The sequence below is a fragment of the Trichogramma pretiosum genome, unplaced genomic scaffold, assembly GCF_000599845.2.
Source record: "Trichogramma pretiosum strain Unisexual culture from Peru unplaced genomic scaffold, Tpre_2.0 scaffold52, whole genome shotgun sequence".
Taxonomy (NCBI): domain Eukaryota; kingdom Metazoa; phylum Arthropoda; class Insecta; order Hymenoptera; family Trichogrammatidae; genus Trichogramma; species Trichogramma pretiosum.
In genome coordinates this window covers 689850-705058 of record NW_019641695.1, presented here as the reverse complement: position 1 = coordinate 705058, position 15209 = coordinate 689850, and the positions used below count along the sequence as shown (strand labels likewise).

The following is a 15209-nucleotide window of genomic DNA, read 5'->3' as shown; positions in this document are numbered from 1 at the left end:
TTAAGGTTGCGTTCAAGGTGAAATTTAAGGTCACCATTTGATTATAATTAATGATAATTAGATTAATTTTTTTTCTCTCTTATTACTCCTTCTTTTTAGAAGGGCCTGCAGGAGGCTTAGAGCCCGTGCGCAGAAAGAGATTACTACTATACCCTCCTCCCTACTGTCTCGCATTTGCCCAGACTCGAAGACCTGTGGGGCAAGGAAAACCTGGGGGTATACGTGTAGTGCATATGCACTACGTCCTCCTCCTCCATCCTCCAGAAAAAATTCCGCCCCGAGACAGGTGAAGTATATGGGTTCTCATCCCGCCGATGATAATCGAAAAAATCTGATTGTCTTCACTAGAATTTGAACTCAAGGCTCCCCGAGCTTTCTTTGTTTCTGTAGCTAGCACCCTAACCACTGAGCCAACGATCGCTCTTACAATCGCAATTAAACTATTTTGTGTGAATTGAACTTTATAAATGTGTAGGTAATCTCATGTTATGCACCTAGATCGCAAGGAAATAGTATTGTCAAAACGGTCCAGAAAATCATGTTTTTTCAATTCAACTTCAATCAAAATCAATATTATTCTTAGAGATGAATTCGAGAGTCTATTGGATTAAATTAATCATAAAGGACTTGATTATTATACGCCAGTAGATCAAAAAAAAAATTTCCAGAACACATGGTGACCATCTCATGTGCACTCCCTATTAGTCAATTTTTTATGTGCCAAATAAGCACTTGGGAAAAAACTTAAACCCATTAAATCCGGGACAGACACTTTATTGATACTTTTTTGAACCGTTGTACTTTTGCTGAAAATAGGGTCTGGAGAACTTGCGAGCAAGCATAGTCTGCGCAAAATTTAATGAACTTTCCGAATTTGGTGTCAGATTTTCACGCCTCTGTCGATTGACAAAGTGACGACCTCTGCGTGTCCCTGCGGTCCATGCTCGCTCAATTCTTCGTGTTGATTTTAACTGTTTTAAAATCGATTTAATGAAAAATATATATAGTAAAGGACTATATGGGAGGATCTAACAAATTCTTTAGAAGTTCATTATCGCGAGAAAAACGTTTTTTAATTAAAAAATAAGTAATATTTATTATAAGTTTGCGAAATTAATAAAATATTTCTTTCAATTAATCCAAGACTGTATTTACAAAGTGCTATGAACAAAGGTTTGAAAATGTCATGTGTTTTGAATGCTCAATAAACAAAAGTTTTTATATATAATTTTATATAATTTAAATCTCGAAATATTTTTTTCAATCAATAAAGTTTTATCCTACAAAAGAAGGGTACATTCTTTCAATCTCAAATTTTTTTATGATATGATTATAAGTATACATGTTCTTTTTACAGGAATTTTAAAGTTAATCTTATCTGGAGATATGGGAAAAGCAATAGAGTTGACTAATGAGTTATATCCAGGTCTCTTACAGAAGAATTGCGATTTAATGTTTGCTTTAAAGTGTCGTCAATTTGTTGAAATGGTAAATGGTACAGATTCTGAAAATAGTATAAGAAAAAAGTCTAGTGTTATAAAGTCAACAAAAGTAATTGTTCAGCCTAATATTCCTTTTAATGCTGTATCAAGTAATAATACAATATTTAACGGATCTAATTCATCACTTAATAACGGACAGATTATCGATGATATTGATATGGAAGACTATTCCTCTGTAACAACCATTAATTCGAGTGTTCATTCGAACTTTTATGATGTGGATTCTTCTAAGCATCTATCGATACCACCGAAATTTATAGACCTTGAATCAAATTGTAAAGGTAATAACTTTCCGAAAAATTCAAAGGATCTGGAAGAAATTGGGATGAACGTTAATCTTATGGGTAAGTATTTTAATTTTATACTTATAGTCATAAAATAAAAAACTAGTCATCAGCTTGTTTAATATTTTTATAATCCAGGACGAATTTCGAACAAATGCATACTTTTTTGTAAATTTCAAATGTTATTATTTTTAATATGCCTGTTGCAACTGGAAAGATTGACAGGTTTAGAAATAAAAGAACGATCGGGATTTCACTTTACCACTTTTTTCTGTAGTCACAAAACATTTTATTTTAATTATAAAATTATGCAAATCTAAATTTACAATCCAACTATATAACCAATGATCTAGCTTTTATATTAATATGGAATGCAATGTAAATGAATTTAGTAATAAGAAAACTTTGAAACGGCGAGACTTATCTAGAGGTAGCTTTTTTCTTGGCGTGTGAATATAGAATGAACGATAGATGCGCGTGGCCAGCTCTCCGCATGATTTCCTTCTCTGCTCGAGTTTAGCGTTAGCGTTTAGCGACCTCAGTGGTCGCTCTGCACAGCAGAGAAGGTGACTATCAAGCCATATCTAATATCAAACGTTTCTCTTCAGTTAGCGTTTAAGCTTGATTAAATTATTTTTCGTCAGTACTTAAGGGTACGCTCTTCCACCGAAGCAAAGCAGAATTAACAAAAAGTATGCACAAGTTAATGTACATATGGGTGAGAGTATTTTCTAGTCAATCAAATGTAGTAAGAACATTATGGTGAAAAGAAAAAACTTTTTTTGACGTCGTTCGCCTTGTGATAATAATAGAACGTCCTGCATTCAAGATCTACTGAATCAATCCTTTCGAGAACACAAAATAGACGTCGCTATAGTAAGTGAGCAATATAAAAACCTTCACCTACCCCACACCTGTCTCGCCAATTCCAACAAACAGGCCGCCATTTGAGGGTTCCGAGGAAGTCTACGACCAGATTAATCCGCGACAACGGGAGAAAAATTCGTGAGAATGCCAAATTTTTGGGGAAGCCTTCGGAAAAATGCTAGATAAGTTCTTAGTGTCAATGAAATTAAGAATATGGTGCAATTGAATTCAGAACCTAACGAAATGATAGTAGCGATAAAGAATAATAACTTGTACTTACGGCCAAAATTAGTGGAAAAATTTTGGCTGACTAAGAACAACTTATTGAACAAGCCATAAATTATCCAATCGTTACTCGCAGTCTTCAATTTATGCAAGACAGGAGCCGGACAACTCATCTTCGGACAAATCATCTTTTGACAACTCAACTTCGACAATTCAACTTGGACAATTCATCCCGGCGACTATTCATCTTCATCATTTTTCGCTATTTATTTTATTTTTGCGTGTATGTATATATGTGTAGTCGTGTTTTCAGCTCGCCCCACTATTTAATTGTATTGTTAATCTGCTCCGTCTATGCGTACACACTTGTTGACTCGCTATTGTAGGCGATCAGTTTCGTATCGTGTGTCTATCTGTGTGTACAGTTTTGTGCAAATAAAAAATACAAATTTTTTTTCCAGGGTGATATGTCGCGAAGATGAAATGTCGTAAGATGATTTGTCCAACAGATGAATTGTCGAAGTTGAGTTGACAGGATGAGTTGTCCAAAAGATTTGAAGTCGGTAACCCATGCAAGACAGTGTAACTAAAATTTGTACAAAAATTTGATGCGCAGTGCAGATCAAAAAATTTTGACTGAATATCTTTCTCTAATATAAACAAATATAAATTATGACTAAATTTTTTCTAGATAAATGTTATTTTACGTTTTTTACATCGACATTTTAGTTGGGTAAGGAACTGAACCTCTTTTTTCCATAAGAACAATGCGTCGGTATTCGCGGTTTTTTTTTGGAACCAAACCCCGTGAATACAGGGGTTCAACTGTAACTTCAAGACAGAGTACACGAGTACGCGCAGGGCCGCAAAGGCTCGGTCTGTGGAACACAATGTACAACACCATTCTACGCCTCGACTTATAGTGAAGAGTGAACATCTTTATATTTAACAAATATAGATCGAAGTTCCATCGCGCAATTTTGGTTATGCCGAGCTTAGATTTAAATTCAACACTTGAGTCAGTTCAGGCGGGACAGGGGCAAGGCCCTCCGTCCTGCATCGCTACAACCACTCCGCCTTCTCGTGCTGCATAAGGAAGGAGGTGTGAAGTGACTTGAAGCGAGGAGGTGGGGAGAGGATGTCCGTGATGAAAGGGAGTTTATTGATTGCTATGGCAGATAAAGATGCAAATGAGTGATCTAATGATGCGGTGCGAGGTGGCTTGTAGTAGAGCTCTGGGAGGCGGCGTCGCGCGGACTGCCTGACTTCCTCAATCTCAGTGGGTACTCCGATGTTTCGAAAGCCTTTTCTGAGATAGCCCGACGAAGCATCTCTGATGATGCGAGATGCTAGGGAGCAGTTGATGACCTCTCTGCTTCCCCCAGCCGAGAGCCATCCCAGAGCTAGTCGATAGGGGGTGACATGAGCCGTCCTGGGTATCGTGCCATACATGAAATGCATACAAGGGTTCTGCAAGCGCTGAAGAGCTAGAGACTGCTCCTTTGTCAGGTCAGTCAACAGTGGTGCTGGGTAGTCCAGGTGAGGTGTCACCAGAGTGCATACCAGCATCAGACGCATTTTGCGAGTGAGGGCGTGCTTGTAGAAACGCGCTTGTCGATCCCAGTTAAACTTTTCTGCCAAGAAAACACCCAGGGTCTTAATCTCTTCCGAGAAAGGCACAATTTCGCCACCAATATTCAGTCCTGCGGGCAACGCCGGTCTCAACGAGGTCACGAAGCTCAAGCTTCCAATAAGCATGACCTTTGTTTTGGCGGCGTTGCACGTCAGTCAGTTCGGGGCCCACTCACAGACCATATTTGCATCTCTAGTGACGCCTCGCAGGAGTTCACCAAAATTAGCCGGCAGTCCATGCAAGATGATCTGAGTATCATCCGCGTAGATTATGTGCTGAGAGGTGAGTAGGCAGGTCGGGAGGTCGGCGATGAAGACTGAAAAAAGCAGCGTCGAAACGCAAACGAATCGCAAGTCGAACGACACCAAAACAGATACTTCTCTGCAGTCTATGACGCGCCGGGCTCGCTCAGTGATCTCCAGCAGTGCAGTCGTGGTGGAGTGGCCAGGTCTAAAACCATGTTGTTCCGGATCTATCAAGCCATTCTGAGGAGGTATTCAGACAGTTGAGCCTGGATGATCCGCTCAACGGCTTTTGAGAGCACAGAGAGGAGAGATATTAAGATAGGTCAAACTTAAAGAATTAAATATAAGAATGCAAAAAATATCACATTTATGTTTTGAATCAAAGTTCATTTTGACTATATTGCTTTATTTTATGCTCAGTTCAAGATCAAGTTGATGAAAAGAGGGCAAAAATTGATGAAGTAAGTAATTTAGCATGCCTTTTTACCTTTTTCTTTTGTAACGCACCTTTCTTTCTTCAAACGATCGGTGTAAAGGTTGCCGTTTCCGTTTAGTTCCTCTATGTTGGCTCTCTCTGTCTTCAACATCTATTAGTAATCAGCCATCATTCATCATCATCATCAGCTAAAATCACCACAGTTTTTCAGGGAACTCCTCTGAATGGTTATGCAATAAATGCAGCTAGTAAGGCATATTACATTCCATTTCACCGAAATTGTTTATCTTTGTTGATATTAAAATTTTGTAAACGTCGCTTCTACGATTACCTAGAAAATTTTCCACAACTTTTTTGAAGCTAACCGATGCAGCTTTCTGAATCTCAGTCATCTTAGTTGGAAAATCGTCATCTTTCAGCCATTTTCTTATTTCTGGTCCATCAAATATTCCTTCCTTCTCTTAATTTTACATCAGATTTATAGGAAAATTTAGATCCTAAATATTTGTAGCATTCAACGCTCTCACTCAAAGCTTTTACAAATTGTTTTATATTGCCCAATTTAACATAGAAAGGAAGTGGTAAAACTTTTTAGGGTCTACTAACGGACTGTTAATAACATTATGATGTCCAGATCTTAAAGAATTTCTCTCAGACCACTTGTGGTCAATGTAATGTTCTTTACGATCTCTGCTGTCCAGTAAGTACTTGAAACATGGGTACTTTGTAAATCGAGATTGCTGTCCTGCTGATATGAGGGGGGCCAACATAGAGGAACTAAACGGAAACGGCAACCTTTACGCCAATCGTTTGAAGAGAGAAAGGTGCGTTACAAAAGAAAAAGGTAAAAAGGCATGCAAAATTAACAATACTTTATCTATTTTTGCCCTTTTTTCATTAACTTGATCTTGAAATGAGCTTAAAATAACCCAGTATAGTCAAAATGAACTTTGATTCAAATTCAGCGACTCTCAAATATAAGTGTCATATTTTTTGCATTCTTATATTTAATTTTTTAAGTTTAACCTACAAATGACCTTGAAGGTAAGATCGTAGAGGTGGTAACTATAGATTTGAATTTACCATCCTCGAAAATCTATATAGGGATAGTTTCAGATTTTTAAACCTTTTTTTCGTGATTTGACCTTTAAATGATCTTTAAATGACCTTCGAATGACCTTCAAATGACCTTAAATCGATCTGATGGGAATAAACCGACCCCGGTTTCAAATCCACCGACCGTTCAAGGTTGGCTCATTGTAGAGGTCATTTGAAGGTCAAATAGTGGGAAAAGGGTAAAAAATCTGAAAAAATTCATACATGGGTTTTTGAGGATGCTGAATCCAAATTCGAGGTCGGATGACCTTCAGGAGGTCCCTTTCAAGGTCATTTAAAGGTCAAATAATGGGAAAAGCATAAAAAATCTGAAAAAATTCATACATGGGTTTTTGAGGATGCTGAATACAAATCCCCCTGCAAGACAATGCATTTCCACTGGCAACGTTACCTCGAAAAGCTGATAAGCGGATCATTCTACACATCCCATGTCGGGCAGTTGTAACCGACATCAAACTTATCGAGGCAGCAGGTAAAGACTAGAAGAGAAAAAGGTGTGTCAGATTGAGAAGTAAGTTAACAGAACCGCATATTTCTCCATATTAATGTCACGAACGAAAACGATGCATTAATATGAAAAAATATGCCATTTTGTCAATTTACTCCCCATGCTGATCCACCTGGCTCATCTCTACTTTGTCATAAGGATATACTTATAGTGAATTTATTTTTACACTCTCAGACATTGCTACACAAAATTTTAAAATGCATTCGTTTTAATCAAAGAAAAATCCATTGATGAAGAATTTTTCAAATTTTGTGACCCAATTCTATAGTGAAAAATAAAATAGCCTATATTATATACACATATAAAGAAGTTCTATAAAAAATTTACTTGAAGCTATGTCAACAAAAATAAGGTACATTTTATAATAACGAAAGTAAAAATTGATTGTTAAAAAATAGAGATTTTTTTGGTTGCTTTACTGCGGGGAAATAGCTTAGAAAAAATGTAGTCATTCGTACCGTATAATATAATATTAACTCTTCTTTATATTTATTGAGTAGGAAAAAAGCAGTTCCATCCCCGAATGTAAGCTCGCTAAATGTCTCCATCTGAGAAATGTCTCCATTTCCAAATGAGACTTTGGCGTAAAACAATCGAAACTACTCGTATAGCGCAATGCTCTCGCCCATTCATGCGTGAACTCAATGTATTTGCGAGGCCTGGGCCAGGACGGCCAGTGCTCCACGTGCGCTCGGAAACGGATCTTGGCCTGCTTAAGCTGCAAGCTTGCAGCGGACCTGATGAAGTCCATCGTGGTGCGCCACTTCAAAATGGCGAGCCACCGACGTCCGATGTTCGTTTATAAAGCTCGCTCCCCCTATCGCACATTATTCTACTTTTTAGTTCATCTTCACTTCTCAATTGTCTGTTTTAAAAATTCTTCTGACGCTACTTTTTTCTCTACTTTACTTCTATTCTAAAAACCACTTTTCTTCTGTAACCATAGCTCTGTTCACTGTTCATTTTCCAATAGTTCAGACTTCTACATGTAATTTTGACACCGAGTCATTCATATCCATATCACTGTCACGTCATTTCATTCCACAATAATCGTCCTTTACTTCCTATATTCCTTCTACTTCACCTCGCTACTCTTCAAAATTCCATCCTCATTCCTTATCAATCCTCTCCTCTCATAATGCGATGAGATCGAGTGGCCGCAGCGGTACAGGTTGAGGGCCCAGTGCCTGCTTTCATCTTTCTGCTGAACTTCTAATACTGAGAGAACTCATTGCCAAGTGCCGCGGTACAGTGGCACACTTGCTCTTTACTTCTGCTATCATTAGCTGTTTTATATAAACTCTGCTAATTTCTGTTGAATTCTTTATCCATTTTTTTTTACCGACTAATTATATTTTTAAATTGCTGTTGGGCCCCATGTGGTTATACCTCAGGGCCCCTTAATCAATCAATCAATCTCTCTCTGGGTACGTAGCTACATACACGTTTCGCACTTGCTCCTCTTTAAGGCTATTTTTCTGCTGCTTTCTGCCCTCGTGGCGCTTTTGGTTACAGGTCTTGGTCGTTCAATATTGTATGGTTCTGGATGCATCAGGTGTTTTGCTGCATCTTTGACCCTGCAATTAATACTTTATCAGTTTTCCAACGGGCTCGACATTGGAGGTTAGTTTTCCTGTAACCCCGAAAATCCGAAGAAATCTCAAAGGCGCAGTCGCTGAATATTCGCAAGTGCCCAGTGCTGTCAAAGTGTCGTGTTTACGTTTGAGTTGTCTTCTGCTAGTGTTCGGAATTGAGCTTGTTGCTGTTTCGTCATGTCTCAGTCGGACACGTCGTGCCCTACAATTTCTCAGACCGAAACTGAACGCATCCTAAAATATGTCGACAGGGCAAATGACCAAATGCTTGAAAAAATGTTCGAACTAATGAATCGTCTTATGAACAAGGTTGAAGGCTTGTGTACGTCGGTCAAAGAACTCGATCTTCGCGTTTCGGAACTAGAGGCCAAGTTATCCGCTCCTTCTGTATCGCCAATCAAAGAAGACTTGGAGAATGTAAAAATCTCCACTGCAAAATGCTCGAAATTTATAAGCAGAATTCCTAGCATCATTGCACCTTACTCAGCGACCGACCAGTGCGAGAAGCTATTGTCTGGCGTGCCATCCGGCCAAGAGCTTTCTGATAACCAGGTTCTTCAAAAGACCTTTTCTGCCATGGGCCTGGAACACCACGAGCGATTCATAACGAGGACTCGAAGTTGGAAACCGATGAATTCACGCTCTTTCAAGTAACACACTCGTGCCATCGTTCTCCAATGCTCTTCACCAATTGTGCGAGATGGTTTAATGGCTCAATCCCATAAGCTGGCAAAATTTGAAAATAAGATTCTGTTTGATACCGGCGGTGAATCTCGGCTCTCTTTGAGTCCTCTATGGCCCAAAAGCGTCTATCAGATGCTTTTCGAAGCAAAATCGCTATCTCATCGTCTCCATTACGCCAGCCCAATCGTCCGAAATTTGACTGTTTTAATCCTCAAATCACCTCAGTCAGAGCTCATACCAATACGTACTAAGGAAGATCTGAACTTAGTGGCTTCGAGACTATAACTCTATCTACGTACCCAGCTGTCTCATTCATGCATTTCTCTGCTTTCAATTGCTTTTAATTTCGCTAGACATTTCCAATTTGTTTTCAGTCGGTCTTAATCTGACTTCTTTCTTGTGCTATCTTATAATTTTAAATATTGTTACTGATGATTGCTTTGTAATTGCATCGACTTTACATCATATTATATTGACTCTTGTAAAGTGCCATCGGGCCCCATGTGGTTATACCTCAGGGCCCCAATAAATATATTAATCAATCTCTCTCTCTCTCTCTCTCTCTCTCTCTCTTATTACTCCTTTTTCTTAGAAGAGCCTGCAGGAGGCTTAGAGCCCGTGCGCAGAAAGAGATTACTACTATACCCTCCTCCCTACTGTCTCGCATTTGCCCACACCCGAGGACCTGTGGGGCAAGGGAAAACTGGGGGTATACATAGTGCATATGCACTACACCCTCCTCCATCCCCCAGGAAAAAACCCGCCCCGATACAGGTAGAGCACATAGGTTCTTATCCCGCCGAATGACAATCGAAAAATCCGATTGTCCTCACTAGGATTTGAACCTAAGGCTCCTCGAGCGGCCTTTTTTCCGTAGCTAGCACGCTAACCACTGAGCTAACGACCATTTGCTTTATTATACTTTTCCAATTTTTCTAGTAATTCGTGGTTTTGAACTTTATGGTCAATATAAGTTCAATTTTATCTATGTTGCATTTGTTATGGATATCTAAATTTCTTAAGCATGGTTTGGCTTTTGTAATTGGACTTTATTTGCATGCCAACTCTTAGATATAGTGTATGAGTTACTCATTAAGTGGGGAAAGGTACCTTAAAACTTTTTTTTTCACTCTGTTTTCAAAGTTTTTCTCTCTGGAATATGCAATTGGAGATCACAGTCGCCATAGAACCCTTCTCAATAAAGCAAGCCCACTGTCCTGAGAAGTACACCTGTATCGTAAAACCCAGCTAGAACCGATGATTCAATCGTGTCATTTTGTTCATTAGATGTGTGGTTACAAACGCAAGCACTTTCAGATGTCTTAATTACTCATAAATAATTTAACAACCATACATGCACTTTTATTCATCAATAGAAAACATGATATAATGCAGATAATGCTAAAATATAGCTTGAAAAAAGTGCACATTTTTCCCAATACCTTTGAAAGTGCTTGCTTTCGTAGCCATTTTTATGCAAAACAATCAAAACAAATTCAACTCATCCTATTTTTAATTTTCAAATTCTGATTACCGATAGGCCCATCGATCTTTTTTATCCAAGTCATCATCAAACAATCCTCACAAACTGTAGTTTCGAAAAAAATGTTAATGAATGGTGTGCGTCGTTACCCGATCCTTCTACCCACTTCAGTAAAATTTAACTCGATTTTTAGTATTTTAACGTTTTTTATGAAACATTATAAAAAAAATAGTTTTTGAGTAACAGAATCGAGTGGTATGTCAATTTTTGGTGTGCGTACTTTGTAAAAAAAGTTACATACGATATAAAAATGGACTTTGCCCGCGCCCATTGTTGATTTTGAGTGGATATTAATAGAAATTTTGCGTTGCATATCAACATCTTTTCTTTAAGTGGCTCAATTTATATTGCCAATTTTAGTTTTTGGAAAAGGTAACGCTATGCGCATATTTTAAATGTCAAAAAATCAATATTTTAACGAAATTTACGAGCGAATATTGTCTTAAAAATATGGTTCATCAGCTCAGCTTACCATGTACCTTTTCAAATCCTCGAAGGCCCTCGCCCAAATTTGATGAGCACTATTTTCTTCAGGTTTCTGAATCACTTGTAGGTCTCCAAAAAAAATTTCACGAGTGTGCTTTGAAAAAAAAATTTTTTTATTAAGGGGAAGCTAGCGCCTCAAAAATGACATGTTTTTCGTGATTTTTTTTTTTGTGGAAGGAAGTGAATAATGCAGTCAAAGTTTTTTGGTACTTATAAAGTATCTATTCAACTATATTTACAAATTTTTTCAGACCAAAATATCGAATTATTTATCGCCTAGCAGCGTTTGATGGAGGTCGTGTTAAAAAAAGGTACCTCAACGGGCGGCAAGCAAGCGCCTTCAGTTTTTGCCCGAAACTAAAAATGCGAAGTTCCTCTTAAACTAGATGACATTTGCTGGAGGTTGAACCTAAATAATTTCAAAAAAATTAAAAATTGATAAAATGGCGGACTTCGGAAAAAAAAAATTCTTTATTTGCCCTTTTTTGGCTCTTTTAAGGACTGTAAAAAGTAATAATAATGAAAAAATTTTTAATTTTATAGGTTCAACCTCCAGACAATTTAATTAGCTTTAAAATAAAAAAACGTATCTCTAAGTGCAGTACTTTTCGAGATATCTTGCCGCCCGATTCAGAAAACATAGTTTCGAGAAAAACGCGTTTAAAGTTTTAGAAACTGAATGTACATACATACATACATTGTTCCCTAGTAAAAAGACAGCTTCGGTTTTTTGCTTATAACTTTTTAACTAAATCTATTTTGGTAAAAAGGGTTTCGGGGGTGTATTCTAAGGGACATTTGCTAACTAAGTAAGCAAAAAAAATCGATTTTTTGATCGAGTCTCATGAGAGCCTCCTTTTAATGGCAAAAATATTAAAATTTCACGGGATTACCCATGTATGATTTTTAAGTACAAATTTGAATTCTACATCAAATTTTACACTAAAAACTGTGATTCGACAATTTTTTCATATCAATCCCAGAATATCAGAATTACAAGCGAAATATCATAAGAAAAAGAAAATTCAACTTTAAGGCCCTGAAAATTCAATAGGGTTAGACTTAGAGGGCTGAAACTTTTAAGATTTTCACGTTTCAATGTGCTCTTCGAAAGTACATAATTTAAGAAAAAAATTTTTTTGACCATCACGATAACTATGGCTTAGCCCATATGATAATAATTGTAATTTAAACATTTTTTTATTCAAGCTACTATTTTGTCAAGAAAAAAATTTTTTATTATGAAAATAACCGTGGTTTCTCAAAGTAGATACGTGGAGGGGACGTTCTGCATATATTTTACCCCTATATAATAATAAGTTGTTTACGAATTAAAATGAAAACAAAATCGAACTAAAAAACAAACTTTTTTATGTCGATGTACAATTTTTTACTTTAACCCATTAACGACCAAAATGCTTGATATTTCGTCGGTTTTCGGAGCGATTTTTTTTGCACTTTTAGGCCTTAAAAAAGTTTGCATCGAACTATTTCGATAAAAAATGTAATGCCCTTTCAGAAACTGGGCTCAAAATTTGAATTTTTTACTCAAAATATATTGAGTCCAGAGAAAAAGTGCACAAAACAAAAGTTTGAAAAGTGGTTCGTAAATTCTATAAAAATTCCCTGAGATACTTTGATAATCGTGATCACCCCTAATCATATTTATATCGTAATTCCTGAACAGTAACATGGCGAAAAAAAAATCGAAAACTTGATTCGTTGCAAAATTTTAACGTTTTTTTTGTTTATGTAGCTATAACTTTTTTATTATGTAAAAAATTTAAATCAGTTTCTGAAAGGGCATTAAATTTTACATCGAAATAGGTCGATGCGAAATTTTTTTAAGGCCTAAAACTACAACAAAAATCTCTCCGAAAACCAACAAAAAAATCAAGCATTTTGGTTGTTGAAGGGGGTTAAATGGTTAATTTACGCAATTTTAAATACCATCATCGGAAAAAATACCCTTAAAACCATAAAATATAGTGATAAAACTGAAATTGTCATCAATTGGAATAAAGAGTACATGTTTTTATAAAAGAATTGCTTTTTCTATATATGCATCGAGGCATATTTTTCGTTCATGTACATTTCTCATAAAAAATTGTTCTGAGTTCTTTGAATATCATCTTCAGTTGTTTTTTTACTCAGTAGATAGTTTGCCATTAACATCGGTCATAAATTAAAATTAAAATCAAACGCGTTATAAAAAGAAAGTGTTAGCGAACTAGCAACCGTGCAAAAAAACGCGTATATAGAAAAAGCAATTTTTCTATCGAAACACGACTAAATAATGTCGCGCCGTGCGTCACTCGGAGAGTTGATATGAAATGTTGTTTATCAACTTTTTTATAGGATTAAAATTGCTAAATTCATATTTAAATTTGTACTTTCAATTAAAAATGATAAATGTACAAAATTCATTGTGCAACATTTATTATTTTCCACATTTATAGTATTTCCCATGTTATTTGGTCAAATTTGCCTCAATCCCCTAGTACAGAATTTCGTCGCTACGTGGCGTGACGGTATCTTTCAGTCCTGAATAAGTCATCAAGTTGTTAAAAAAATACTATAACTTGATAGTTTTTCCCTTGCTATTTTCGTTTAAAAGTCTTTTCCAACGAAAAAATTTTTTTTCTAAGTATATAAACTTTTATCAATTTACTGAACGTACTTCAAAGTTCAAAATTATAACAATCATATTAAACTACATGAAGATACTTTTTATTTACAGAAATTGATTCATCAAGTTCATCGCCTCATAATAAAATCAAAATTACTGATATGTCTGGATTAGCTTGCAGTAAAAAACAATTTTGTGGTGGCAATAGGCATACTATTGAGAAGATGCTTGAATTCGGTAAACAACTTCATGCAGATTCAATGCATTTAATGCGGAAGAATGGAAAGAATAAAACAAATAAGAAAATGCTGCGAGATGCATTTAGCTTGTTGGCTTATGCTAATCCATGGACCTCACCAGTAGGATGGCAATTAGACCCACGACAGAGAGAAACCGTTTGTGCTCGGTTAAATTCAGCAATTTTAGGTATTTTTTAAATTTTTCGATACAGTAAAAAAATGAAATCATTTTAATTCACAATTTTTTCATTCAAGAGAATTTAAAATATAATATTAAGAATAGACAAACCTCAAAAAATAATTCAACTTTCAAATTGTTTTGCTAAGACTGAAACTCAATAATTCAATAACTCAATATGCGTTTTTTTTATTTATTTTAGAATAATTTAAAAAAAATATTCAATAAAATTATAGAAAAAAGGCGACTACCGCGATTTATTTTGCAGGACGGGCAAAAATATAGAAACCTCTAGAAATCACGTTCGAGCGTTAGTTAAAAACAAAAATTCAATATTCGATCAGTTTTTCTGTTATCTTTGATTTGATCACAAATCGAACCTCGGAACTATTTTTGAATGTTCTATAACATACGAAAAGGGCATCTAAATTAGTAACATACGCGCGCACAAAATAAAAATGTATTTTTTACCCATGTTACTTTACCCTGATTAGGTATGAAGTAATTTGGTAAAATATACTATGCAGCAGTATTCGACTACTCGGAACCACTCGGAGAGAAATAACAAGGGATATTTCCGTAGCATGCGCCACGGAAGTATTTCAAACTAGTGACGTGTGATTATCTCATAGCGAGTTATGGGATGTGCGGCGAACGTATTGAATATAGCTGCTCTCATGCCTTTGCAACATCTAAGTAACGTCGTGTATGTAAACTCTGTCTCTCTTTCATTCGCAGTACGCGTGTTAGTTCATGTTGCTTGGTCAAATAATAACATATATTCGTCAACTTAATTTCATATTTACGCAAATTGATAAAAAGTCGTGTATTATATATGATAACGATACGATACGATTTATGACTTATGAGTATAACTTGTATGCAAGCTACACAATGGCTCCAGCCACATATCAATAGTATGTGTTATTATTTGACCAAGCAACACGCACTGAGGCGCACACTGCGAGCAAGAGAGAGACAGAGGTTATATTGACATAGTTGCAAAGGCACTAGCGCCGAGCTAAAAGCTACATTTAAT

General features: G+C 36.4%; 1 protein-coding gene across 4 annotated transcripts in view; it reads left to right on the top strand.

Moving 5' to 3' along the window:
* The window catches only part of LOC106650722 (ran-binding protein 10), a 69326-nt gene that overhangs the window by 38749 nt on the left and 15368 nt on the right, over positions 1-15209 (top strand). For all 4 annotated transcript variants that reach the window (XM_014368900.2, XM_014368901.2, XM_014368899.2 and 1 more), the window contains exons 6-7: positions 1358-1846; positions 13865-14179. In XM_014368900.2, coding sequence (XP_014224386.1) covers positions 1358-1846; positions 13865-14179 — 804 coding nt within the window. The remainder of the gene's footprint in view (positions 1-1357; positions 1847-13864; positions 14180-15209) is intronic.